Genomic DNA, 25,387 nt, shown 5'->3' on the forward strand with positions numbered 1-25,387 from the left:
TGTTTTGAAGGCATAGACGATCCCTGCCAGGCAGGACCACGTCTCTTTGTTTGGTGGAAGGTCTTTCAAAAGCGAAAGAGAGGCACCAGCCTGCTGGGTAGTTTTGCCACCCACCTGGGTCTGAATGACCCCCATTGTGTTTTGAGTAGCCCACATGTACATTGCGGAGTGCAAAAGGCAGTCATCATCTGTGGAACCTGACAGTAAAGCTAAAACCAAAGCTGCAGCTTATGCTTGATGTGTGTTGTGCACATTGACTAAAGATGGAAATAAAGTATTTTTGACAAGTGAATCAAGAGGTCCGTCATCTTTACAGCAGGATATCCCTGTCAAAGACAAGGAGTAAAAACTCAGACCCGGTACTCTGGAATCAAGGAACTTTCAGGCATAATTAATGTATAAAGTCACAACATTGAATGGACATGTCTATGAAAGGATCAAACTATTCGGCTTCTTTGATCCTAATGAACTATTTCTATGCAAGCGCTATTACACAGTCTTTGTCCACCTGAGACCACTGGTGACACTGGAACAATGCTGGCATATGGGGATTAGGTACTATGGGGAACATCACAGTTGTTCATCAATGGCACAAATGCAGAGAGATACACATTATAAATGTAGTAATATACACAGTATCGTGATTCCATGAGATGTATGAAAAGCACAATGGACATTTTACCTGCTCATTCAGCATGATCTTGGCAAGCTTATGTGGATCATAGCTCTTAGGTAAGGAAGGAATGTAGACGTCTCCTTTCTGAAAATTCTCATCCTCTAGCCAAACGGAGAATACATTAAAAAGCCTGCAGGGTGAAACAAAAAGAAATAGTTTATTTTTGTGAGTCTGATGATACTTGTAATGACATCATTGTGGGAATCTCCCCTTACCAACAGAGTGAGGTTAGGGACATGTCTTTCCCTTTACAAATGAGTAGCAATATTATATTTCAGGTATAAAACACAGCTTTAGAGAAATAATTGGTAAAGTATCTTGAATCCTCAACAAATTATAAAGTAGTTTGGAAAAAACACCTGAAAACTATTAAGCCTTAGATAAGTATGCCAGAGACAGCCAACTGGCTACTTATCTAGAACACACATAGGAAATAAGCAAACAATAAATTAGGAACATCTGCAGTCTTGTGCAGAGTGTCCTAAACAACAAGTTATTTACTTTTGGTAATGCTCTTTCTGGTGGATACTGTATCTAACTGTAAATTCCTCACCGTTAGAATAAATATTCGCAGGCGCCAGACTGGATCTGTGCATTTTATTCAACAATGCTCCTGCGTGACTTTAGTTGGAGCCATATGGCTCCATGGTCACTTCATTGGGCCCTGGAAGTGATGGAACAGAGCCACATATAGGAGACACTCCTGTGCACTGACATTTTCTTGATCTTTCAACTTTTGCACCCTTTGATGCGGGGGTACTACAAATTGAGGGTGGTAGAGTGTCTTATCATGAAGTTTAGGAGTCCACTGCACAGAACAGGGAGGAGTAATGGGAGTGAGGAATCTGCGGTTAGATAGAGTATCCTACAGAAGGAGCATAGATGGATATCATGGACGGATGTCTGGCTACGAGAATAACATATACCACTTCAAGCGCCAAGTCAATATCATTCAACCATCTCTCCTCGAACTCCACGCATGTTGATAGATGTAGGTTGTGGAGTTTGGATGTAGGACCCTCCTTTGTTGCCAAGACAGAATGTAGCCGGATCTGAGGTAAATGCTCAGGCTTTTTGGGTACCACAATTTCTTGGTCAGACGATAAGACAGACAAGGCGTAGCTCCTTTGAACAATTTTTACACGCCATTGGTGTAATATGATGGATTTCTATACGGAGAGGAACTATTGTACTGTGCCCCTTAACAGCTGGTTGTGGGACTGAAAGGCAAATCAAAGTGGCTTGTGAGCAACTGTAGCAGGCAGGAAGAGTTGGAAAACTGTTGACCCTGCTGGAGTGAAAGGCTTCAACTGCCACCACATCCTCTGCCCAAAAGGGATGTGTTTGATCATGTACAGGCCGAGAAAGTTGACACTACCAGGGTCCTAGGCTTCTGGAATAGCCTCTAAACTTCTTATACTGCTGGTGGAATTGTCTGGCTGAGGACAATAACTCCTAAAGATCATGCTGTGGCACAACTATCTTTAAAGCGCTCTAGTGACAAACCACTCTTTCAACCAAACAGTCTCTAGATCCATCTAAGGGCATGTTGATGAGGCATGCTTGGACATCCCCTTGACAAAGGCATCAATGCGTTTCTACTCCCTATCTGGATGGTTTGAAGCAAAGGCGTTCGGATTGACTTTGCATGTAGATGCTTGTTGCTCAAGGCATTCAGGCATCGGTGCTTCGTTAGAAAACTGGGATCAAATGGGCTGGTCTGAGCAACCTAGCCACAGGCCAACTAACGAGAAGAGCCAAACACAACTTAGACTAAGTGCCAAAGACGGTGTCCGTTAGAGCCTTGTCAAAAGGGAATATTGCCTCAGATGAAGTTGGACTTCGTTCAAGCATTTCAGTCAGTAAATTTGCTTTGGTTTCAAGTGGAGACATTGCAAATCTAGCACTTCTACTGCTCTTCGCAGTACTACAACAAAATAGGCACTTTCTTCCAATCGTGGGCCAGGTGGTGAGTCCAGCTCTGTCTCTGACGAGGGCTTTTTGCAAGTCTAGGTACATTTGTTCATTAGTGCAGTGTGGGAGGGGGCAGATTGTCTGCCTCCTTGCCATTGTCAGTGTCATGAGGGACATTTGGTATACTCTGGACCACATAAGTCAGCGCCGAATAGGGCCTCAAGTCTCTGGCAATACGGACATTGAGGTAGAGGCTGAAGATCTGATTGCATTATCTGCTGCATGATTTCTTAATGTGACGTAAGTCTGGTGTTGGCCAACGTTAGTTCAGGATCAGAATCAGAACTGCATCTGGTAGACAAAGTGTCATCGGCACAGAAGGAACAGGCGTGGAATTTGAGTAGAAGCCTGGACCAGTGTCAGTCCAGCCCAGTAACAGGTCCCCAGGAGATAGCGTATGGGAGGGACCACCGGCTGACGTCCAATTGGTGGCCCCTGCAGCTCTGTGGGTCCCAAAGGCACACCAGAGTGAGCTGGTAACTTTTGGAAAATCTGTAGCATCGATGATAGTCGGGGGAATTTGTAGTGCACCGGGACCAGATGCAGTACTGGGGCAGAATCAGAGGTCACTGGGAGTGAAGGATCCTTCAAGTATCACTGCTACAGGGGGGCATGGCCAAGCCGCCGACCAAGATGGCCGTGCGGCGTTGAAGCTCTGCCAGCCGTCCCAGCTATGCTGCAATATCCCCCGCATCCATGGCAGTAGTCACCCTGAGCTCGACACCGCTGAATCGCCGAGTTCATGCTGAGCATGACAATCAGACTTGTTCGCGGAGCGGTACCGCCGTAACAGGTTCCCGGCATTCAGCAAGTTGAGGGGCGGAGCGAGTGGGAGCGGCGGCCTGATCCTTCTCTGCATGGAGAGGCAGGGGAGTGGAGGCGAGCGGCGGCTGGTGCCTGACTAGAGCTGAAAACCAGTGCAGCGGTGAGTGCACCGGGCGCGGGTCTGCTTCTGTGCTCTCACCCCCCACATAATTTTCCAGCTTAGTCGGGTTGCGGCCAAGCTTGGCTGCCCCCGGACCTCATTACACGGTCCTGCCGCTTCCCTGAGGCCCGCGGGGACAGGGCTCGCGAGTAAGCCTGGGAGGCGGCCACCCGGTCGCTGAAAGGCGTGAAGCAGGGGACAAGCTGGGGACGGCCCATTGCTCCCTGCGCCCGGTTGCCTCCCAGCGCGATTCCGCCTCCACACGGCCCGTCCAGAGCTCGGCCTGCAGCCGTTGGGCTTAACACCTAGCCACCACCTACTTTAGGAGACCCGTAATAGCTGCCGCTGCACTGTGACACTTTAAAGCGAAGACAAACATCCGCCCCAGTGACGGGGCCTCCACTCCATTGTCAGCGCCCCACGCATTGCCTGCCTCTGGACCTCTGCACACCTCCATAGGGGCCTCATTATCCCTAAGCGTCACGACTTGTGCCTGGCCATTGTACCGCATTTGGGCGCCCCACCCTGCGCGCTCGCTTCCTGGGAACAATTGTCTACGCCCCTTGTACCAACTGCTGCCTGCCCTGTGCACGCCTCCATAGGAGCCCCATCATCCCTCAGTGCCAAGTCCTGAACCTGGACACTCTCCTACATTTGGAAGTTCCGATCTGCGTGCTCGCTTCCTGGGGAGCCCACAATTCTCCATACCAAGCTGTTCAGGGGAGAATAACGTCTGCTCCATCGATACCCAGGGCCCTACGCACTGATCCTCCCTCTCTTTCAATCACTGGTTACTGGCCTTGACTGATCCTCTTCCTGCAACCAATACAGGGATCGTGCTACCGCCGCTCCGCTTGTTCCACTGTGTTGCAGCATGGGCCGCAAAGATCCTAAGCAGAAGACCATCCCTTTTGAAAAGCTTGTGGAGAAGGTTCCTGAGGACAGCTCCAGCATGGCAGAGGGTGGGCAGGGTGCAGACCAAATTGACGACCCCACCGCCCCATCCACATCACTGCTACAGGAGATGAGGGCGGGCTTTAGAGCATTAGACGGACGGTTTGACACCCTAGACAAGAGTCTTGCGAGCTTGGGGGCCAAAATTCAAGTCCATGACAGATGCCTGGACATGGCGGAGGCACGCATCTCGGACATTGAAGATGGTAACGTGCAGTCCGTTAAAAAGTTAGAGCGTGTGGAGCGCATCCTCAAGGATGTGGCGATCAAGAACGAGGACCTTGAAGCACGAAGCAGGCGCAACAACATCCGCATTTCTGGGGTGTCGGAGACCAACGCCACGGGTCACCTTGACCTCTTTGTTGAGACTTTACTGGCCGACATGTTTGGGAAAGAGTCATTTACCCACGGATTCCTGGTGGAGCGTGCTCACCGCAACCTGGGTCCACGGCCCAACCCGGGCAGCCCTCCAAGACCTATTATCACACGCTTCATGAACTTTCGGGATCGCGACACTGCACTACGCCTCTCCAGAGAACGCAGACACCATGTGGCAGGGCTCCAAACTTGCTTTCTACCCTGACTTTACCATCACGGTGCAAGAGGCCCATCGCAAATACAATGGAGTCAAGGCCACCCTCAGGAACTTAGGTTTGAAATACGGCATGTTATACCCAGCCAGATTGAGAGTTGATGTTAATGGCCGGGCTCGCATTTTTGATAACCCTACCGATGTACAGGAATTCTGCCACGCATACAAACAAAACAACAATCAGGCGGTTGCAGACGGGGGGTAGGCCCTCCCCTCCATACAGCGGCTCCGAAGCAAGCATGGAACTCTTTTCTGGTGCCGGATTTGGCTGACTCTGCCTCAATGTTTCTTCTCCATTATAGCACGATTGTATTGGGATAATGCTACTCATCACTTCGAAATGTTTCAAGTTGCTGGATGACTGTTGTGGTGTTGACACCCCTCATGGTTTACACCTTGGGTTTATTTCTGGTTGCAACGATGTACCATTCCAGGATTTTCTCATTCCACAGTAAAGTCAATTGGTACTTCACGTATTGTTATCTGTTGTGGATCTGCCTTGCTTTCTTCGTAGTGAGGTTGGGTGTGGGGTTGGGGGAGGGGGACAATTGCTATTGTATTGATACTGTTGGTTATTTTCTGGTTTGCTCACTGTCACAGTTCTCATTTAACTGCTGGTACGTGTATCTGTCATTCATGCCATGTCTATCAGATGGTATAGCTGGGAACTGTTGATGGCCCCTCTAGCTTGTCCTTGATGTCCTGGAACGTCAGGGGTCTCAATGATAATCGTAAGAGGAGGCATGTTGTCCATTATCTACTTAGGCACAACGTGGACATTGCCTTTCTGCAGGAAACGCAGTTACCTAAATCCGACTCTGCTCACTTTGCTTCAAGCTGGGGCGCGCACATGTATTTTGCCAACTTCAGCAATTACGCTAGGGGCACGGCCATTCTTATTCACAAAAGGGTCCCCTTTAGTCTCCGCTCAGTTGTAGAAGACAGCGAGGGTAGATACACCATTGTCACTGGGTCGCTAATGGGTCACAGCGCAGCTTTGGTATACACCCCAAAAACTGACACCCCAGAATTTTTCCATTCCCTGCATACCCAGCTATTAAAGTTAGATCCTATCTTACTACTGGTGGGGGGGGGGATTTCAACCTGCTCCTCAACCCAGAATTAGATGGCACCGCCAACTCCCCCATCACTAAACCACATGCGCCGTGCTCTTCTTGACCTCTGCGAGCAATTATCCCTCCTTGACATTTGGCGCATGCGCAACCCCTCCCTCACCGAATACACGCATTATGCCGGCCAACACAACACCTGGAGTAGAATCGATTATTGGCTTGTTTCCCCTGGCGTCTCCAGCTGGTTCCATTTACTCGTGACACTCCCACAAACTTACTCTGACCACTCCCCTGTTAAGCTTCTCCTTAGGGTTCCCCGACCTGGTGGGTTCGAACGGCAATGGCGCTTCCCAAGTCACGCCCTCAACGATGACCTTCTCCACACTGAAGTGTGCAAGGCCATTGAAGACTACTTCACCATCAACAGTGGCTCGGTTAACACTTGGGCGGTTTTATGGGAGGATTTCAAGGCATACATCAGGGGCGTTTGCATTGCCAAGCATGCTGGGGTGCTCAAAGATCTCCGCAACACGCTCTCTCGCTTAGAACGCGACCTAACAGACTTGGACAATGCAACGATGCACACTTCTAACCCTGCTACGGCGGGAAAATGTTTGGCCCTCCTCACTGAATACAGGGATTCCGCGGATCGTGAGAAACTCTTTTTGGGCAAATATCAAACCGCTCGGCGATATGGCAAAGGAGAGCGTCCAGGCCAAGGTGCTAGCTCAGATGCTTCGACCCCCATACAGCAAAGCCTATGTCACCGAGCTGCGTTCTTCCACTAATCAGGTACTCACCGACACCGCAGAGATTCGTGATGAATTACTTGATTATTTTACATCTCTTTAAACTTCCAAGGTAGGGCGCGATCCCACGGCGCAGGAAGCTTTTTATCTGAGATTGCATTGGTCTATCTAGAAAACAATATGCAGGACATTTTAGCAAAGCTGATCTCCGAGGCGATGTCCTCGGTGCCATTAACACCCTCCGATGCTATTCTTCCCCTGGGCAGGATGGCTTTACTGGGGAGTTTTACAAGGCATACAAAGATCTGCTGGTGCCGCAACTAATCAAGGTGTACGCAGAGGCCCTCGAGAAACAAATTTGACCCCCCACACTTCGTGAAGCGGTCGTTATACTCCTCCCCAAACCTGGCAAAGACCCGTTATTATGTGGGTCTTACAGACCTTTGTCCCTACTTAATTTGGATTGTAAAATTCTAGCTAAGATCATAGCCGGGCGCCTGTCCCAATTAATGGAATTTATTATCTCGCCGGCCCAATACAGCTTTGTGCCCCACCGATCTACCTCATTGGATCTCAGGACGCTCTTCTCGGTCCTCCACAGAATTAACCCTGAGGTCCCCGCCGCCGCAATCCTATTGGACACTGAGAAGGCCTTTGATTCCTTGGCCTGGCCTTTCTTCGTGTCTGCTATGCGCCGCATGGGAATGCATGTGAGATTCATAGCCACCACTGCACTCCTATATGGCCGCCCCACGGCGAGACTTCGCCTGAACGGCACACTCTCCCGACCCTTCCCTCTATCCCGCGGCACACAACAGGGCTGTCCTCTGTCACCCTTATTGTTTATCCTTGTCATGGACCCTTTAATTCACCATTTCCAGGAAAAGCATCTCCAGAGAGGCCTACAATTCAACACAGGCCCCCTTCTGGTCTCGCTTCATGCGGACAACACCATCCTCTATGTCAGAGAACCCCAGGAGCTCTTAGAGCCACTTATTAGAGAGATTCTCCGCTTTGGTCAACATTGCGGCCTGGGCATCAACTGGTGCAAGTCGGTTATTTTCCCTTTAACACCCAGTACGACTCCTTGGGAATTTGAATTCCCCCTCGAATGGTGCACTGACTCCATTAAGTATTTGGGCATTCACATCCATCTTGATTGCGCCCAGATCCTTCGCCTCAATTATGGGCAAGCAATCAGCGCCTTCGAAGCTCAAGTGGAGAGATGGTTGCGGCTTCCATTGTCCATCGCCGGCAACAATATCAACAATATCCCTATACCCCTCCCGAACAGATTATTTTTGACGTTGCGTTCACACCTTATAAGATTGGTCTGGGGGGCAAACAGGCTCGCGTACGTTGGCAGGTGCTCACCCTGCCGTATGAGAGAGAAGGGTATGGTGTGCTGGATCTACAATTGTACTATCTCGTGGCCCAATGCAGTTACGCCTTTGCATGGTTCCACCCTGACGCCAGGATCTCGCTTCTCCACCCAGAGGCGGATTTCGTCCTTCCCGAGCGGTTATCCACTGTACTGCCCAAGGGCGTACCCAAAGACCCTAATGATATACATACAGTTTCCACTACCAGCTGGGCCTGGGATAAGCTGAAACGAGTCACCGTTGCCTCCGCACTGTATTCCTCGGCTCTCCCTGTCCCCAACGCCTGCTGGCTGCCAATTACAGGTGAAAGGCTGGTGCAGCGTACTTTGGCCAAATGTGATATCACTAGACTGGGAGATTTGTACCCAGATGGGCACATCTTTTCGGCGATGGATGATGTCCGCTTTCACAACGCCACATTTATGGATAGCTCTGTTCTGGGGCGGATTCGTTTGGCTCTACGTGCCACGCTGTCTGGGTTTCCCATTGAACCAGACTTGTTCACTCCTCTCTCGCTCATCATTGAGAGCGAGAGTGGTGTTCACCTCATATCTAAATTGTATAAGGCATGTTCGGTGATGATACCGGTCAACGATGACAAGATCCGCAAAGTTTGGGAAGACGACTTAGGCCACCCCATCACGGACGACCAGTGGGCTAAATGCTGCGCAGTAACGAAAGAAGTCTCCCTAAACAGCAGGAATGAACTACTACATTTTAAGTTCTGGCGTAGAGTATACATCACTCCTGCCATAGACTGGATCTGTCCAGACCCCATACCTGCCGTAAATACAACGCCCCATACGCTGATTTTGCACACCTTACATGGTCCTGTCCAAAACGACACCCATATTGGGAGATTGTGCACAGAACACTAGGTGACATGACCGAGCTGTCTCTCGTCCCCACACCTGAAGTGGCTCTACTAGGTTATGTGGTAAACTTCCCCAGAAGAGTACGGAAATTTGTAACCCTCAGTTTTCTGCTGGCCAAAAGAGAAATAGCTATTCACTGGGGCCATAGGACAGTTGTAGTTGCACTCTCTTGGAATAAGAGAGTGTCCCCCTCTTGCACTCAATGAAAAAATTCAATCTTTGTTCAATAAGTAAATAGTTGCTTCAAGACGTGGTGTAGTTGATGATAAACGTTTTAATTCATAAACTTTCCAATAAGCAATTGTCTATGTAGGCTTTTCATCAACTTTGAATTAAGCATTCATTCAAAGCGCCCAATGCATTTCGGGCATACAAGCCCTTCGTCAGGGGCTAATATACTACAAAAAAGGAAACAGGGTGTCAGCGAAACAGCGCTAAGTACGGGTGGTGCAAAAGAGACAAGTCATGGATAGTGAACAAGAAACGTGTACAAGCTACGAGTGTGACATTGTGTAAAAATAAACTCAGTGAGCATGATGGTCAGTGCTCAAACGTGATAACGTTAACGGTGCCGGTGAGCGTTCAAAATTTGAAATCCCAAGTGATGCAAACATGTCGGGTGAAACAAATAAAATTCCTACGTTCGGTGGTCATTTAGCGCTAAACGTGGTGAAAGGTGCACAAGGAATATCATAAAGTTAGGTGGATTCATGAAAATGGTGTAAGAGACGATGAGTATTCATGCCATATTAAAGGTGCTACGGTATGGGTAAGTGAAGCAAGATATATGTTAATCGCATGGTAGCACAAATGGGAAGGTGCTGAGATACTTACAAGTCCGTTAAACGGTGTTACTGGCATCTGCGAGAACAACAGAGATGCCATTAACGTGAATCGGTGAAGGCATAGTGCTGAGCGTGGCACGTAATGCTCTGATAAAAAAAAGTTACTTTAGATTGTGCTTTGTTGATGTTAATCCGTAACCTGTTCAGTAATGCGAATGCCGAGTGGTGTCCGCAAGGGGTGTAAATCCGAGCGTCTCTGTGTGCCAGGAGTGACCGACGTAGCTATGAACTGTGGGACATTTTGGAAATGAACTACGTGGAAGAAAGACTCGTAGTTTTTTACCCGTTGGTGAAGCTAAGTCTATGAAAATGATTGCAGTGAATTGCGGTATAACTGTGGTGTGTGAGATGTGCAAAAAGACTAGTAGAAACATATCAAAAGCCAAAAAACGTATATGTAGAAGGTAATTGCAAAATCATGGTCAAAAAGTAGATGCAAATGAAAGAATGGTATGAAAACATAAAAAACCACATGTAACACAGGGTGTGTAAACAATATTGCGATGTACAGATCAAGTCATTCAAAGCACAGTTCGCGGGGGGCTTTGGTGTCAACACGTAGGTTAATTGAAGGTGCAAGAGTAACTCTACAAAAACAGTTGAGGTCACAACGTTCATTGAGTCCTTTTGGGCTGATGGAATCCAATTTTTCTATCCAGTATACTTCTCTCTGTAGCATAAATTGCGTGTTGTTCCGTCCTTTCAAAATCGGTACTTGTTCAAGGATTAAAAACGTACTTGGCTGATATTGTGCTTGAAAGGTTGAAAGTGACTGGCAATGGGAGACTTGGCATGGTGAGTTTGAATGTTACTTTTGTGTTCATTGAGTCTTAAGCGTATTTTGCGTTCAGTCTTGCCCACGTAAACCAAGCCACAAGGGCATTTTAGCATGTAGATAACATTTGGACTATTGCAGGTGGCTATTACCCTTAGTTTGATGTTGGTTCCTTTGTGGGGATGTTGGAAGATGTTGCCCTTTATGATGGAATTGCAGTGTCCACAGTTGTAACATGGTGTGGTTTCTCTGAAATGTGATTCGTTAGAGTTCTTTGTTGTAGTCAAAATTAGTTTCAAGTTTATTGACCGTTGATATGCGAATCTAGGAGGTGTGTCAAAGATATGTCTGAAATCAGTTTCCGTTCCAAGCATAGGCCAGTATCTTAAGATAGTCTTTTTGATGAGGTAACTTTGGGTTGAAAATTTAGATACGAACACACTTTTGGATTGTGCGTGATCTGTGGGTCTGTTCCTTAACAGGGTCTGTCGTGTAATTTTATCTGCTTTCTGAATGGCGTTTGCCAAGATATGTTCTGGATATTTGCGTTGTCTGAATTTCTGGATGCATGTGTCTCTACTTTCTTTATACAGCTCATCGGTACTGGATATTCTTTTAAGTCTAAGTAACTGAGAGTAGGGTAGGTGTTTTTTGAGAGAGGGTTGATGGAAACTGTTAAAATGTAATAGATTATTGTGGTCTGTGGATTTGGTGTATACTTATGTAATAAGAATTCCATTGTTGTTGGTTACTGTTGTATCCAGAAATGTTATAAGATCCTTACTGATGGCAGATGTAAACTCGATACAACAATCAACGTTATTAAATTCTTGAATGAGTATTTCGAGGTTTGTGATAGATCCTTGCCACAATATGAATATGTCATCAATTTATCTCTTGTATAAAACAAGGTTCTCGCTCCACTCATGTTTGTTCAAGATATGGTCTAACTCGAATCAATACATGTACAGATTAGCATACGTTGGAGCAGCACAATTGCCCATCGATGTTCCAGAGCATTGGATGTGGTAATTACCAGACCATTTAAAGTAGCTGTGGTACAGCGTAAAATGGATGAATTCCATTAAAAAGATTTTAAGATCGTCTGATTTATCCGTGGTCAGGAGGAAAGATTCGACCGCCTCCATACCTTTGTCATGAGGTATCGATGTGTATAGTGCTTTCACATCTATGGTACAGAGAATAGTATCAGGAGTAACTTTGTCTTGGATAGTTTCTAAGATGTTTAACCCCTTCCATGCTCATGATGGAACGATTCCGTCATGAGCATCGGTTGAGCTGTGCTCATGACGGAACCGTTCCGTCATGGCCCCGCCCGCGCTCGAACCCTTCAGCACCGCGGGGGAATCCGCGCAGCGCTGAAGGGGTTAAGAAGTCCGTAGTGTCTCTAATATATGTACACATGGATTGTACCAGAGGCTATAAATGTTTGTCCAGGTATCTTCCGATCGGTTTGTGCAATGAATTGATGGTAGAAACAATGGGTCTAAACGGGGGTATGGTTGCGTGTTTGTGGATCTTCGGTATCATGTAAATGTAGGGTATAGCAGGGTTGGTTTTGATGAGGTAGTTTCTGTCTTCAATGTTGATGGTACCCTTTTCTATAGCGGCATTGAGAATGGTTTGTAAGATATTCATGAAATCGTTGGTTGGATCAAACGATAAAGGCATATAAGTATTGGGATCTTGAATGTGATCATTGACATTTTTTTCCATAAAAGTCGAAGTCCATGATGACCATTGCCCCTCCTTTGTCGGCTTGACCAATGGTGATTTCAGTTCTTGCTGCTATTTGTAAAAGTGCCTGTTGTTCTTTTTGGGTAATATTGGTATTTTTGATTTTCTTCTGATTGGATATTTTTTTCAATTCTTTAAGGGTGATGGTTTCAAAGGCGTCTAGTACTTTGTGGCTGGTGGGAGCCATAAATGTACTTTTGTTGCGTAATTCCATCAACGTATTGTCTCGCGGTCTTTGTGAAAAAAATGTTTAAGCCTTAATGTTCGCATGAATTTGATAAAACAGACTTCAGTATCGAGGTGATTGGAGTAATACGTGGGAACGAACGAAGTTCCTTTTTGTAGAGTTCTCATTTGGAAAGCCGTTAATTTGTGTCTGGAAATGTTAATCACAAGGTTCTCTGACTGCGCGTTCCCTTCGCAACAGGTTTTGTTAATGATGTTTTTCCTTCTGCCTCGTTTTGTGGCCTTGGGCCTACCCCTAAAAAAGGTTGCCTGCCATTAATGGAAGATGTAGATGGACCTTCTGTTGCCGGTTCTTGTAAGTCACCTGTAGATTGGGGTGTACTTTTTGTTTGGAAATCAACTTGAGCTCGCGGTGGTCTGTTTCTGGTTTGCGAGTCATCTGAGGATGTTGAGTCGTGTCAGATGGACGGCCAGTGTTTCTTCGCTGTTATCTCTTATTGGCATACACCTCTGCCCAGGTGTATACTTCACCTAACTTATAGTCCACTGTGTCACGTTTAAATTTCCTTACTATTTACTTATTGAACAAAGATTGAATTTTTTCATTGAGTGCAAGAGGGGGACACTCTCTTATTCCAAGTGCAACTACGTCTTCATTATCCTCATACTCAGGAGGACTTACCTGATTGCACCATCCACTATATTACCCACTTTCCCAAAATAATCCTACAATTTCGAGGAGTGCGTTACTCTCTCTTTCACTGTTCATTGCCATAGGACAGTTCCCACTTTGCAAGGTTGGCTACATAATCTGGCATACTGTAACACTAATAGCGAAGTATATTCCAACACACTGCCTAGGTCCTCCCATCCCAAGGATATTTGGGGACCATACAGGTCTTATGTGGAAACCGTTAGACAAGCCTCTGACTCACAACTGGAACGGGGCATAGTCCTTGCAGGGGTGGGGTAACCAGTTTCATTATTTCCAAATGTTTGCTTTCCATTGCTTTGCTGTTCCCTGCAGTGATTGTGACTCTTTGACTATGTGGCTTCACCTGCGACTGTTTGGTACGGGCGGGCTCGTAGAGCTGCTGCTGGATGATGGATGGTTGCACTGAGGGAATGGGGATGGGCTTTCGGGACTGTATTTTAAAGCTTTGCCGGGTCTCTTCGTCTATTAGATGCATGCCGCTTCGACTTCTGTATTGATGCTTTACGCTCCAGTTTACCTTTTCCAATTGCAATGACAATGACAGTGAACAACTACGCTTGTATTGTTATGATGTGCTAAATGGTAAGTAAAGTTATTAAAAAAAAAAGTATCGGGGGCGTGGCTTGGACGCCGATTAAGATGGCCGCTTAGACCCGGAGCTCCGCCGCACCGGGATGGACCCGGATTGATTATAACAGTTTCCAACCTCTTTTGTCAACACCACGGAGACGGTCCAGCTAGCGGAACGGGATGTGCACCTGGGGAGCCAAGGGTGATCCCTCTTGCGTTCGAAACACGCTATCTTCGTCGCGCTGAATGCGCTCCTCAGAACGCCCGCCATTTTGTCTCCTCAGCAACGCTCGCCTGTAACCGGCGCGCGCACCTGGAACAGCAAGTTTTTCCCATGTTTTCAGACGCGCTCTGCTTTCCATGACAATGTGGAGTAATTCCTACTTCCCAATCGCTTTTCAAGGAGCAGCTGTATGAAGGACTCATTACAACTTCCCTGGTAGGTGAATATCTCTGTGGTTTTGAACTGTTCCCCGAGGATTACATGTCTACTTTAACCCTTCAGGGAAATGACTTAATTTGTTTTCTACGCTTTTTGTGACGCTTGGAGATGGATTTTATACCAGGGGCTCTTTCTCTATGACTTATATGCAATCTTGAGGATACCTCTGCCAAGCCTTATGTGGTACTAAACGTGGTATTGGACAACCATATTTAATTGCTTACTATGTGTGGAAACACCTCCTAATATCTGCTCACATCATTTTCAATCCAGGAGTTTTTCAATGACCTTTCCAAGTCTCCGCTATTATTTCTGATAATCGCTGGGCTATTTGGATCTGGTCTGGTCATGTAGACATATTGACAATCCCTGCCTCTGAACCCAGATTGTTGTGTTGGCCTGCTTATTTGACTTTCGCTCACTATCATTGGCACGTTTCAAGCTTCTATGGGCAAGCTTCGCAATCCGAAGTTTGTCTTTGTGCCTTCGAAGGCTCCGCCTTCCTCTGCCTCCTCCTCACCATCAGGCCATTCTCCTCAGTCTCCTTCCATAGAGCAAATGGCGACAGCAGGTCCCTCCCGCTCTTCTTCATCACAATCTTCTTCCAGCAAATCTTCTCCTCCTGTTTCCTTACCTAAGCGCATGAAGCCGGACTCCTCTCCTCCGCCACCTGAGTCATCTCCACCCCCTATCTCTATGGAGTTGATACTTGAGGAGATTCGCGCTTTGCGCCCATTCGTGGAAGAGACTAACGCTAAGATGCAACTTTTTGAGGACAAATGGTCAACTATGGAGGCCCGTGTTTCTTCTGTGGAGCAGCAGGTTCCAGAAATTCAGTCAAATTCCCATCGCATTTCCTCTTTGGAGAAGTCTCTTCTTGCCCTTCAGCAGCATACTGAGGATTTGGAAAACAGGAACAGGAGGAATAACCTGCGCGTTTATGGCCTACCGGAATCTTTGGAGGGGGATGATCCTGTCACGTTCTTCTCTTCTTTCCTCCTGAAGTTGTTAGACCTTCCTGCTACCACCTCTCTTAGTATCCAGCGAGCCCACAGACTTGGTCCTCGTTCCTCCTCCTCCACCAAACCGCGGGGGGTCATTATCCTCTTTCTTAAATTTACTGACCTCCTCCTGATCCTCTCCACAGCTCGAGCGAAACGCCAAATTTCTTGGATGGGTCAGAGAGTCTATCTCTCTCAGGATGTCTCTGGTGCCACTGCTGCCAGAAGAAAAGAATTTCTGTCTCTTCGCGCTCCCCTACGTTCTATGGGAGCTAGATATGGCCTTTTTCACCCTTGTACCTTCAAGGTAACTCACCAGAACAATACTTGGACTTTTCAAGACCCGGCTGAGCTCAAGAAATTCATCCACACTCAGACTAATGCTGGCATGGACACATCCAATCCTCCTACTGGTTGATTATTTACTTGATTGGTCTTTTTTCCTTACAGGTTCTTGCTGGAGTTTTTCCCTTCTTAGTTGATTCTCCTTCTATCTGATGTGATTACATAATGGTTGTCGTTTGGGGTTTCTGTTTTTGCATATAATTGTTTGTTTGTGTATTGTTTACCTTCCCATGACCCCTGCATAACATGATTCTTTTTTCTTTCCCCAGATTCTCTGTTTGACCAACCCTCTTGTAATCCTCTCCATACCATTTAATCCGTCTTCCTCATAATCCGTCCTGTTGCGGTGGGTTGTTGCTCTCCGGCTCGGAGGGCTGTTCTTGTCGAATCCTCCCACACCCCATCGTCGTCATCTTCTCATCTCCCTTCCCCCTTCAGGTATGTTTCCTTCAGTCGTCCGTTTTGGATATGTACTGTATCTTCTTCTTCTCCTCTTTCTCGCCCCTTTCCTTCCTTTCCTCTTTCCTTGCTCTCTTTTTCACCATGTTCTTCGACTTTCTTTTGTCTTGCTCTTGTCTTTCCTCTGCTCGTTATTCTCCTTTGTGGCGTTTTTTTGGTTTTATTCCTTTTCTCTGTTCCTGACACACTTTATTGTGATTTAATTTAAAGTTATTTCATGGAATGTGAAAGGTTTTGTTAGCCCTATTAAGCGGCAGAGAGTGCTTTCCCATCTAGCCTCTTACACCCCTGACTTGGTTCTTTTGCAAGAGACTCATCTCTCTGAGGCGGAGTCTCTTAAGTTAAAAAGAGGTTGGGTGGGAACGGTTTTATTTTCTCCTACCTCTAACAAAAAGAATGGTGTGGCCATTTTGTGTCACAAGAAGTTAAAATGTAAAGTTCTCTCTCAAGAAAATGACACTGAGGGTCGTTGGGTCTTAACTAAGCTGTTAATTAATTCTGTTTCCTTGACTGTTTTTAATGTATATGGCCCCACTCACCCTGATTGTAACTTTTGGCCTCTAATAACTTCTAAATGTTTCCAACACAGTGATTCTTTGTTCATTCTAGGGGGGGATTGTAATCAAATTGTTGACCCGTTTCTTGATCGCAAATCCTCTGCCCGCTTCACCCCCCACAAATCACATACACAATTCCTTGACACTATCTCCAAATCTCACCTTCTTGACTCTTGGAGACTGTTCCATCCTGACTCTTTAGACTACTCGTTCTTCTCACCCCCTCATGCCTCCTTCTCCCGGATTGACTATATATTCCTCTCTCAATCTCTCTCTCAAAATCTTCTTTCCTCATCTATAGAGCCGATAGTTATCTCAGACCATGCTCCTATTGTCACCGTTTTTGATCTTCTTCCCCCTCACCCCAAATCCTCCTGCTGGCGCTTTAATAACTCTCTCCTCCTAGACCCCCTTTTTTCTTCTTCCTTCCTTTCCTTTGCCACGGAATTTTTCCTACTTAATTCTGATCCTTCTTTACCCCCTCATGTTATTTGGGACTCTTTCAAGGCTACGGCTCGCGGCTTTGTGATTGACTTTGTCTCAAAGAAAAAGAAATCTTATCTTAAGAAGCAAAAAGACCTTCTCTCTCATATCAAATCCTTAGAACATAAATTTTACACCTCTTCTATTCCAACTGTTGTACCAGACCTTATACGTGCCAAACTCGAGTTCAACAAAATTTCTACTGACAATGCGTCCTCATTGCTTCTCCGCAGCAGCGCCCGCTACTACGGAGGTCGTAACAGGTCAGGTAAACTTTTGGCCAACTATCTTAAGTCCCGCAAGGAGCGTAACCTGATTGATTCAATATACTCCAACGATAACCATCTCCTCCACAAGGAAGAGGATATACTCGCCCAATTCCAGCAATTCTACCAATCTCTTTATACCCCTGAATCCCCCCCTTCGACTACTCTCATTCAATCCTACTTGGACAAAATTCCTGCCCCCTCTGCCTCTCATCTTAATTTCCCTGATCTTGAGCTTGGCCTCTCTCTCACCGAACTGGACAGCGCCTTAACATCTCTAACCAAGGGTAAATCTCCGGGTCCAGATGGTTTTTCTGTGGAATTTTATCTACATTTTTCAGATCTTTTGCTTCCCAAACTTCTCTCCCTCTTTCAATCCTTCTTCACCTCCGGCACGGCTTCTGGTACCTTTCACGAGGCTACCATCTGCTTAATACCCAAAGATGGTCGTGACCCGCGATTCTGTAAGAACTATCGCCCAATATCCCTCGTTAATGTAGATTATAAATTATTTGCTAAACTTCTTGCCCGACGTTTAGATTCTTTCCTCCCACACCTTATCGGTAAGGAACAATGCGGTTTCGTAAAGGGTAGACTTACCTCAGATAACTCCCGTCTTTTTCTTAATGTTCTCAATAAAGTACCTTCTCTTAACTCCTCTCTAGCTGCTATATCAGTGGATGCCGAGAAGGCTTTTGATAGAGTAGATTGGTCCTTTATGTTCGCCTCCCTTCGTTGGCACGGCTTCGGCCCTAATTTTATCTCTCTTGTTTCTCTACTTTATTCCTCTCCTAAAGCGTCTGTATTAGTTAACGGCCGAACGTCCTCTTACTTTCCTTTGCAGCGTGGTGTCCGCCAGGGCTGTCCTCTCTCCCCTTTACTTTTTGTTCTGGCTTTAGAACCGTTTCTCTCGTCCATTAGAAACAATATTTCTATTTCTGGCTTTCCTTATGATAAAACCCACTTGAAACTCTCTGCGTATGCAGATGACATTCTTTTGTTTATTTCCGATCCTGACCAATCCATTCCGGCCTTATTAATTGAGTTTAACTCCTTTTCCCAAGTTTCTGGTTACAAGATCAATTCCGATAAAACTGAGATTCTCCCTCTTACTAAATTTTGTCTCCCTCACCAGTTTTCGGCCACCGGGTTTGCATGGAATCCCTCTAAAATTAAATACCTTGGAATCTGGTTCTCCAACTCCATTTCTTCATCTATTCGGCTCAACTTCACTGCCGTACTATCCCGTATAGATAAGTTGCTCTCTTCTTGGAATCCCCTTTTTCTCTCCTGGTGGGGTCGGCTAGATTCGATCAAAATGATGATCTCTCCCATTCTCATATACATTCTTTCCATGCTCCCCGTTCATATCCCTGATGTCTATTTCAAACGCATTGATTCCTGTCTTTCTAAGTTCCTTTGGAATAATAAAAAATCGAGAGTTGCGCTTGCTGCCCTTCGTAAACCAAAGGCTAACGGCGGAGTCAACTTTCCGGATTTCCGTCTCTACCATAAATCCTTTTCTCTCCGTCAGGCTTCTAATTGGCTGGTCCTTACACCTTCCCCTCTAGCTCCTCTTTGGCTCTCCATTGAACGTTCACTCCTCTCTCCTTTTTCCCTTTCTGAAGTTGTACATTTCACTGCTAAGAACTTAACCACCCCTCTACCCCTGTTTAAACATACTACCTCTCCACTACATGCTCTAGTCCGTTCGGACCCGATCTCCCGCGAATCTTTTTTGGCTTCCCCGATTTGGTACAATTCACTTATTCTCCTCCATAATCGCCCTATTTGCTGGACTGCGTGGAGATCTAAGGGGCTGATATGGGTTAACCAGCTTTTTGATGGCTTTCTCCCATGTTCTTTTCCTCGATTCCGACTCTTGTTTCACTGTCCCCAGTCTTTCTTCCATAGATTCTCTGTCCTAATGGCCATTATACTTGAGGTCTACTACTCTCTCCCCTTGTCACCCTCTTCTGTTTCCCAGTCCCCGCTTCTTCAGATTCTCTCTGCTCTTCCCAAAGCCTCTCTTATTTATAAGTTTTTCTCTTCCCCCAATCCGACTCGTCCAAAATCCAAATTGGAAATTGCTTGGGAGCTTGATTTGGGCTGTGAATGGTCTATAGTTGTTTGGGACAAAGTCTGGGTCAGATCTTTAAAAATCTCCCGTTCTGCCTCACTAACTCAGTCTATGTTCTTTCTATATCATAGACTTTATCTCTCTCCCCTCTCTATTTCTCGCTTCTCTCCTGATAAGGACTCTACCTGTTGGACCTGCTCTGCCCCTAATGCTGATCTGTATCATTTACTTTTTCTATGTCCTTCTGCTCTAGTACTTTGGGATCAGGTGTGGTCTTATGTCTCTCGCTTATTCTCTATCTCTATTCCGTATTCTATCCCTCTTCTTTTCTTAGGTAGTATTTCTGACGCTCTTGACATTCCTTCTAGTTCCTCAGGTCTATTAGATCTCATGTTGGCTCTGGCTTTCCAGCACATTGCTTCTAACTGGAAGGATCTTTCTAAGCTTTCGATACAATGTTGGTGGAACTCCCTCTGTCACTATCACAGACTTGATGTTCGCTTCGCTGCTGCCTCCACTCCTACTCTCAACAGAGATCTATTCTGGTTGCCTCTCACAACTTATCTTGATTCTATGGCTCTAAAGTCGAAATCTGTTTCTCCTTTATCCTCTGAGAATTTCAAACCCCCATGAAGTACACCGGCTCTACCCTTCCTCTTTCTTTCTTCTTCTCTATTCTCTTCATCTTATCTATATTTACATTCTTATTCCCTGCCTTTCAAATATTCCCTACTCTTGGCTTATTTGCTCTCTCTATTTTATCTATCTTCTGTCTGACTATAGCATTTACTCTTCACTAAGACGCCTCATATCTCCCTTTCTCTTTCTTTTCCCTTCTTTCCTTTCTCCTCCCCTTTTCTCTCCTTTTCCCCCTCTTTCTTTTTCCTTTCGGTTCCCTTTAAAATTTTATAAAATGCTTTTCGTATTTTTTCCTCAGGTTCCTAAGGTTTTTGAGCTTATAATGACCCTGTAATATTTTTTCTCTCCTTTTGACTTTGTATGACAATGCTCTTTATATGACCTGTATTTGTCGTTCGCTATGTTTCTCTTCAAATAAAGCATTTCAAACATAAAAAAAAAAGTATCACTGCTGCAACTTTTCCACAGGCTGAGAAGTGGGATGGGTATGAGTCTCACTTGACTTTCTGACTTCGATTTACCCGAGGACTTTAGTTGGCACAGGAGTTCAAGCAGGACCGAGCTCATGGCTGGATTGGGACTAGCCCCATGACTTAGAGTGTGACTTCTGCTTCAAACACAACCTCTTCATTGACTCTGTGACACGGAACTTTGCTTCCCACTTTCTGATCACCTTTAGATGCATCAGGGCATTTTATCATATGACGTGACTGGAGCCCAATGTCTCCTTCCTGCAGTCTCAGCACAGCTTGAATCTTGTCATATTTGACAGAGAAAACTTCTCTTACACACTATCAGGATAAAATTTGGAGTCATCAGAAACCCAACAAAGTTGGTAACAGAACTCCCGATCATATCAAACGAGTGGAAAGAAAGGAACCGACGCAGCGGACAGGAGAGGTGCCTATATGTAACTCCACACCATCACTGCTGGGGTAGCATGAAGTCTCAGCGGAGCCATATGGCGCCAACTAGCTGTACACAGGAGCATTGCTGAGGAAAATCTTTGGATCCAGTCTGGCGCCTGGGAATATTCTAAAGGTAAGGAATTTGTGGTTGGATGTATCCAATAGTTGATAGTTCTGGGAGAGGAGGTGGTGAAAGAAGAGGCCTGGCTAAGGGACATTTTGCTGCACAAAACCAGCGGCAACATAAATAACTTCTGAAGAGTTATTGCAGTTTCATCCCACACCAGGGCAACAGAAGACTGCAAAAAAAGATTTGCAGACTTAAAACCTTATGTTATAAATGATCTCTCAAAACAGACGTGAGCCTTGCTAGAAGTAGAGGATCCAGGTAAGTGTCACACACATGTACTCAATACATATCTATGTTCTATAATATGGAATAGGCAGCATTACCCAAGATTATAAGACATGTTAATTCTGCCAACACTTATTAGCTACTTTTACTAACCTTATCCTTTACATAAAGACAAATGCAACCCATGACATTCAAAAGATTTATATGTAATTATCAACATTTATATTTAATAAAATAAACCAATGAACCCCATTATCATTGCAGGGGATACACCACTTTAAGAGAAGGAACAGCTAAGCCCCACCACCAGTAATATGCCCTTTGGTAGAATCATTTAAACAACCTTCTGCACTAGTGTGTCAAAAGCAAACACCATACAAACCTCTCCAAATACAGTGAGCACTGAAACTGTTTTGACAACTCCATCCAAAGGAGTCCAGCCATTGGATTCTTCTGTAGCACCTCCTCCTCCACGCAGCCAGCCGCCCTGTGCGTCTCTCGAAAACACCCACAATATGAACTGTTGTGAGTGATGGCGGCAGCCAGCCTCAAGCCTCCCTAGCTCTTTGAGAGGTGTCTACTAGGACAACATTGACTCTCACTATTTTATGAGAACACCAATAGCATCAGGCCCAAGTTCCTCAATGCATCATTGAAACTCCAAAGCATGAAGTGGAAGAGGAGGAAGAGAACGTGCCAGTGGCACAATCCGGAAATGACCATGAACCAAGTCCTCTGGCAGAAGATGCAGAACAACCAGTGGCAGGTGAGCTAATCCCATCTGTGCCAACCAACACCAGTGCTGTGACCCACACACTAGAACAAATGTCTAAGGGAGTGGCAGTGATGGAATCCAGTCATATAACACTGCAGGCACTGTGACATGCCTGCATAACTGACGCACTAGTCATCTATTAACATCAGTTGTCCAAGTGTTTCCAACCATGTTTGTAAAGGGACATTTATCATTGTTGCGTTCGATTGAAGCACAAACACGTTCAGTAAAACAGTGGTCCGCGAGACAACTATCCAGAGAAGAAGTCCGCCCACCTATTGAAGTCTTCGAGCGTTCATTCTGCTCCCTCTTCAATGAGTTCAACATCGTCCTCACGGATGTCTCCAGTACTTTCTAGAAGGAGATATGCATGCATTGCTCAGACATCTGACACTTCTCTTCCCTCTGCTAGATCTGTGCTTGGAATAGGAGAAATCCATAGAGGAAGGCACCCAGCATTCCTGGGTCTGTATGGTAATACCCCATTCTGGGGACAAGCTTTAGGCTAGCCAAAGTTTGATGCTGGCAAATCACCAAATCCTATATGAGCACAAAGATGAGGGTAGAGGCTAATTAAATCCGCACCCAGCAAATATCAGTGGTTCTTGTAGTCAGTGAATAGTGGTGCACGAAACCAGAGAGTACTCCCCTCTTTACTCCCAAAAAATGTAGGATAAAATCCTACATCAACATATATAAACATAAAAGGTTCAGCACTATACACTATACACTTCTCATATAATCAGAGCATGTGACACAAATTGTAGGGTTTTCTTCTTTATTTATCTTGATCGCAGAGATCTGGTAATTCATATATTCACATAACCGTAGCCAACGCGTTTCGTCTCACACGAGACTTCTTCAGGGCTCATATATGTATTGAATATGCTCCTTATGTGATGGCGAATTCCTATGATATGGAGTTCTGCGATGAATATTCCTCAAGGTCACATGTTATTTTCTAGTCGTTTCGTAGCCAGCGTGTTCACATCATGGTAATGGCATCACATAAGGAGCACATGCTCTGATTATATGAGAAGTGTATAGTGTATAGTGCTGAACCTTTTATGTTTATAAATCACCAAATCCTGACAAACTCGTAATGAGGGTCTACGAAGGCGTGTTGGAGCTTTGTAGGTGGCTTCACCGGCTCAACCCACTGGCGGAGGCATAGCCAGACTGCTAAAATGTGTCTGAATCTCTGAATTCAAAACCACATTAACAACAGTCCTAAAATGTCCCCAGTACCACTCGTTGACATAAGGATAAAGTTTAAAGTCCTCTGAATACAAACCCTACATAACTGCCATGGATTCAGATTGCTTATGTGTGAATTTTCATAATTTTAGTGACATTCAACAACTATGAGTGACACTTTCTCGCTAACAGTATAATGTCACCCACACTCAGTAGAAGCATGGCACAGCCCACAGTCTAGGTCAGAATCCTGTTGCAGGGCAGGGAGGCAGAGAAACAATACATTAAACAGAGATTCCCTGCCTTAGCCAGCCAGCGCCTCCCTGGATGGCAACTGATCAAATTAATGGCATGAGTTGGCGGTCGATTTCGAATCTGGGAACTTGGTTCGAGTCTCGGCAATGACGCTGAACATTCTGTGATTCTCACTTAATCTCCCCGTGCCTAACAAAAAAAAATGAATGTTTCCTCATGTAATGCAACTGGTGCTACATAAAGCGCTCTGATACCCGAGGCGGGTCAAGTTCGCGCTATTTAAAACTGTAAAAAAAAAAAAGGTAAATTGGCAGAGTCTGTCCTGGCTTTCTGACACATGGGAATCCGGGCCGACTACAGGGCCCCAAAGGGATCTTGTCCCTGCACAATTCTCCAATTAGGCCCCTCTTTTACTGCAGTTTGGACTGACATAGTTTTTGGGATGTATTTAGAAGCTTCGTTTTGCGGCAGAACATCCACGTCTGTTTGATACTACGGTTTGAGCAGGGGATGCTTTTTGACATTAATTAGGCAGGTGTGTGGTTTGGTGTTTCAGTCTTCAAATCTCTGAAGTTCGTTTGGCTTGCATACGAGTTTCTGTGATAGCTGGAGGTTCCTATTCCATGACTTGTACATTAGCGCCATCTTGTGGCCTTCGAAAAACGAGCGAAGTTTTCATATGTCTCTCCCAGCAAAGCGAGAAAGTGTACCTACACGGTTTTATCACACTTCAGGTCACATTCCTTTTGCGTGAGAATCTCAGGCAATGCGGTTTTTCTAACGCAAGATGCGTGGCAGCTGACAGGGCTGACCCTAGTGCAGAATAGGGTCTGATCACTACTGGTTGAAAAGAAACCTACCATCGTTTTAACATGTAATCGGCATACGGACATGCAGGAAAAACACAGCAGCAGGTCCCTCGGAGTCCAGAGCTCTATGCTATGCTAGGAAGTGAACCCTAGTGGTTTAGGAAACTGCTGAACGAAAGAAACTAGTTACTTACCTTCAATAACTCTCTTTCAGGCGCATACTCTAACTTCAGATACTTCACCTTTCGAATTCCCCCAGAGCTAGATTGGACCCAGAATTTTCATTGCAATAGTTCCATCGTACCAGCAACTCACATCTTGCACCGGTGCTGGAAGTGATGACTCAAAGTACATATGCGCAATACCAGAGCTATTGTATGTCTCCCTGAACTCTTTTGAGCCTCTTGTCAGACCCCGTTCAAGAGGTCACAGGAGGAAGGGACTACTGGGTCACACTGTGGGTTTGAGGCCTTTTACAACTGCTATCCCTGGGCCTGTCCTTCTATGGCTCTGCAAACTGGGCCAAGTCCGACCCTTTTCACACGTAATGTTTAGTGGTTTAGGGGCAAGCCGTCACAGGCTTCTCAGGGAGGTTAGCGTAGGGGTACTCAGGCTCAGCAAGCAACACCAACCTCTCGGCAGCACAATACGATTAATGTTCAGCCTAGTGCTTCTCTTTGTATAAAACACAAGTGATTTAACACACAGAAAACATTGAATTCAACTACACATACAATAATGCAACTATACCCAATTTAAGGGGTGAG

General features: G+C 45.7%; 1 protein-coding gene across 1 annotated transcript in view; it reads right to left on the bottom strand.

Moving 5' to 3' along the window:
- EPG5 (ectopic P-granules 5 autophagy tethering factor) overlaps positions 1–25,387 on the bottom strand; it is a 595,944-nt gene that overhangs the window by 308,167 nt on the left and 262,390 nt on the right. Inside the window, exon 24 of the mRNA XM_085629140.1 lies at positions 683–806. Coding sequence (XP_085485266.1) covers positions 683–806 — 124 coding nt within the window. The remainder of the gene's footprint in view (positions 1–682; positions 807–25,387) is intronic.

This window comes from Triturus cristatus, chromosome 2_1, assembly GCF_964204655.1.
Source record: "Triturus cristatus chromosome 2_1, aTriCri1.1, whole genome shotgun sequence".
Classification (NCBI taxonomy): Eukaryota; Metazoa; Chordata; class Amphibia; order Caudata; family Salamandridae; genus Triturus; species Triturus cristatus.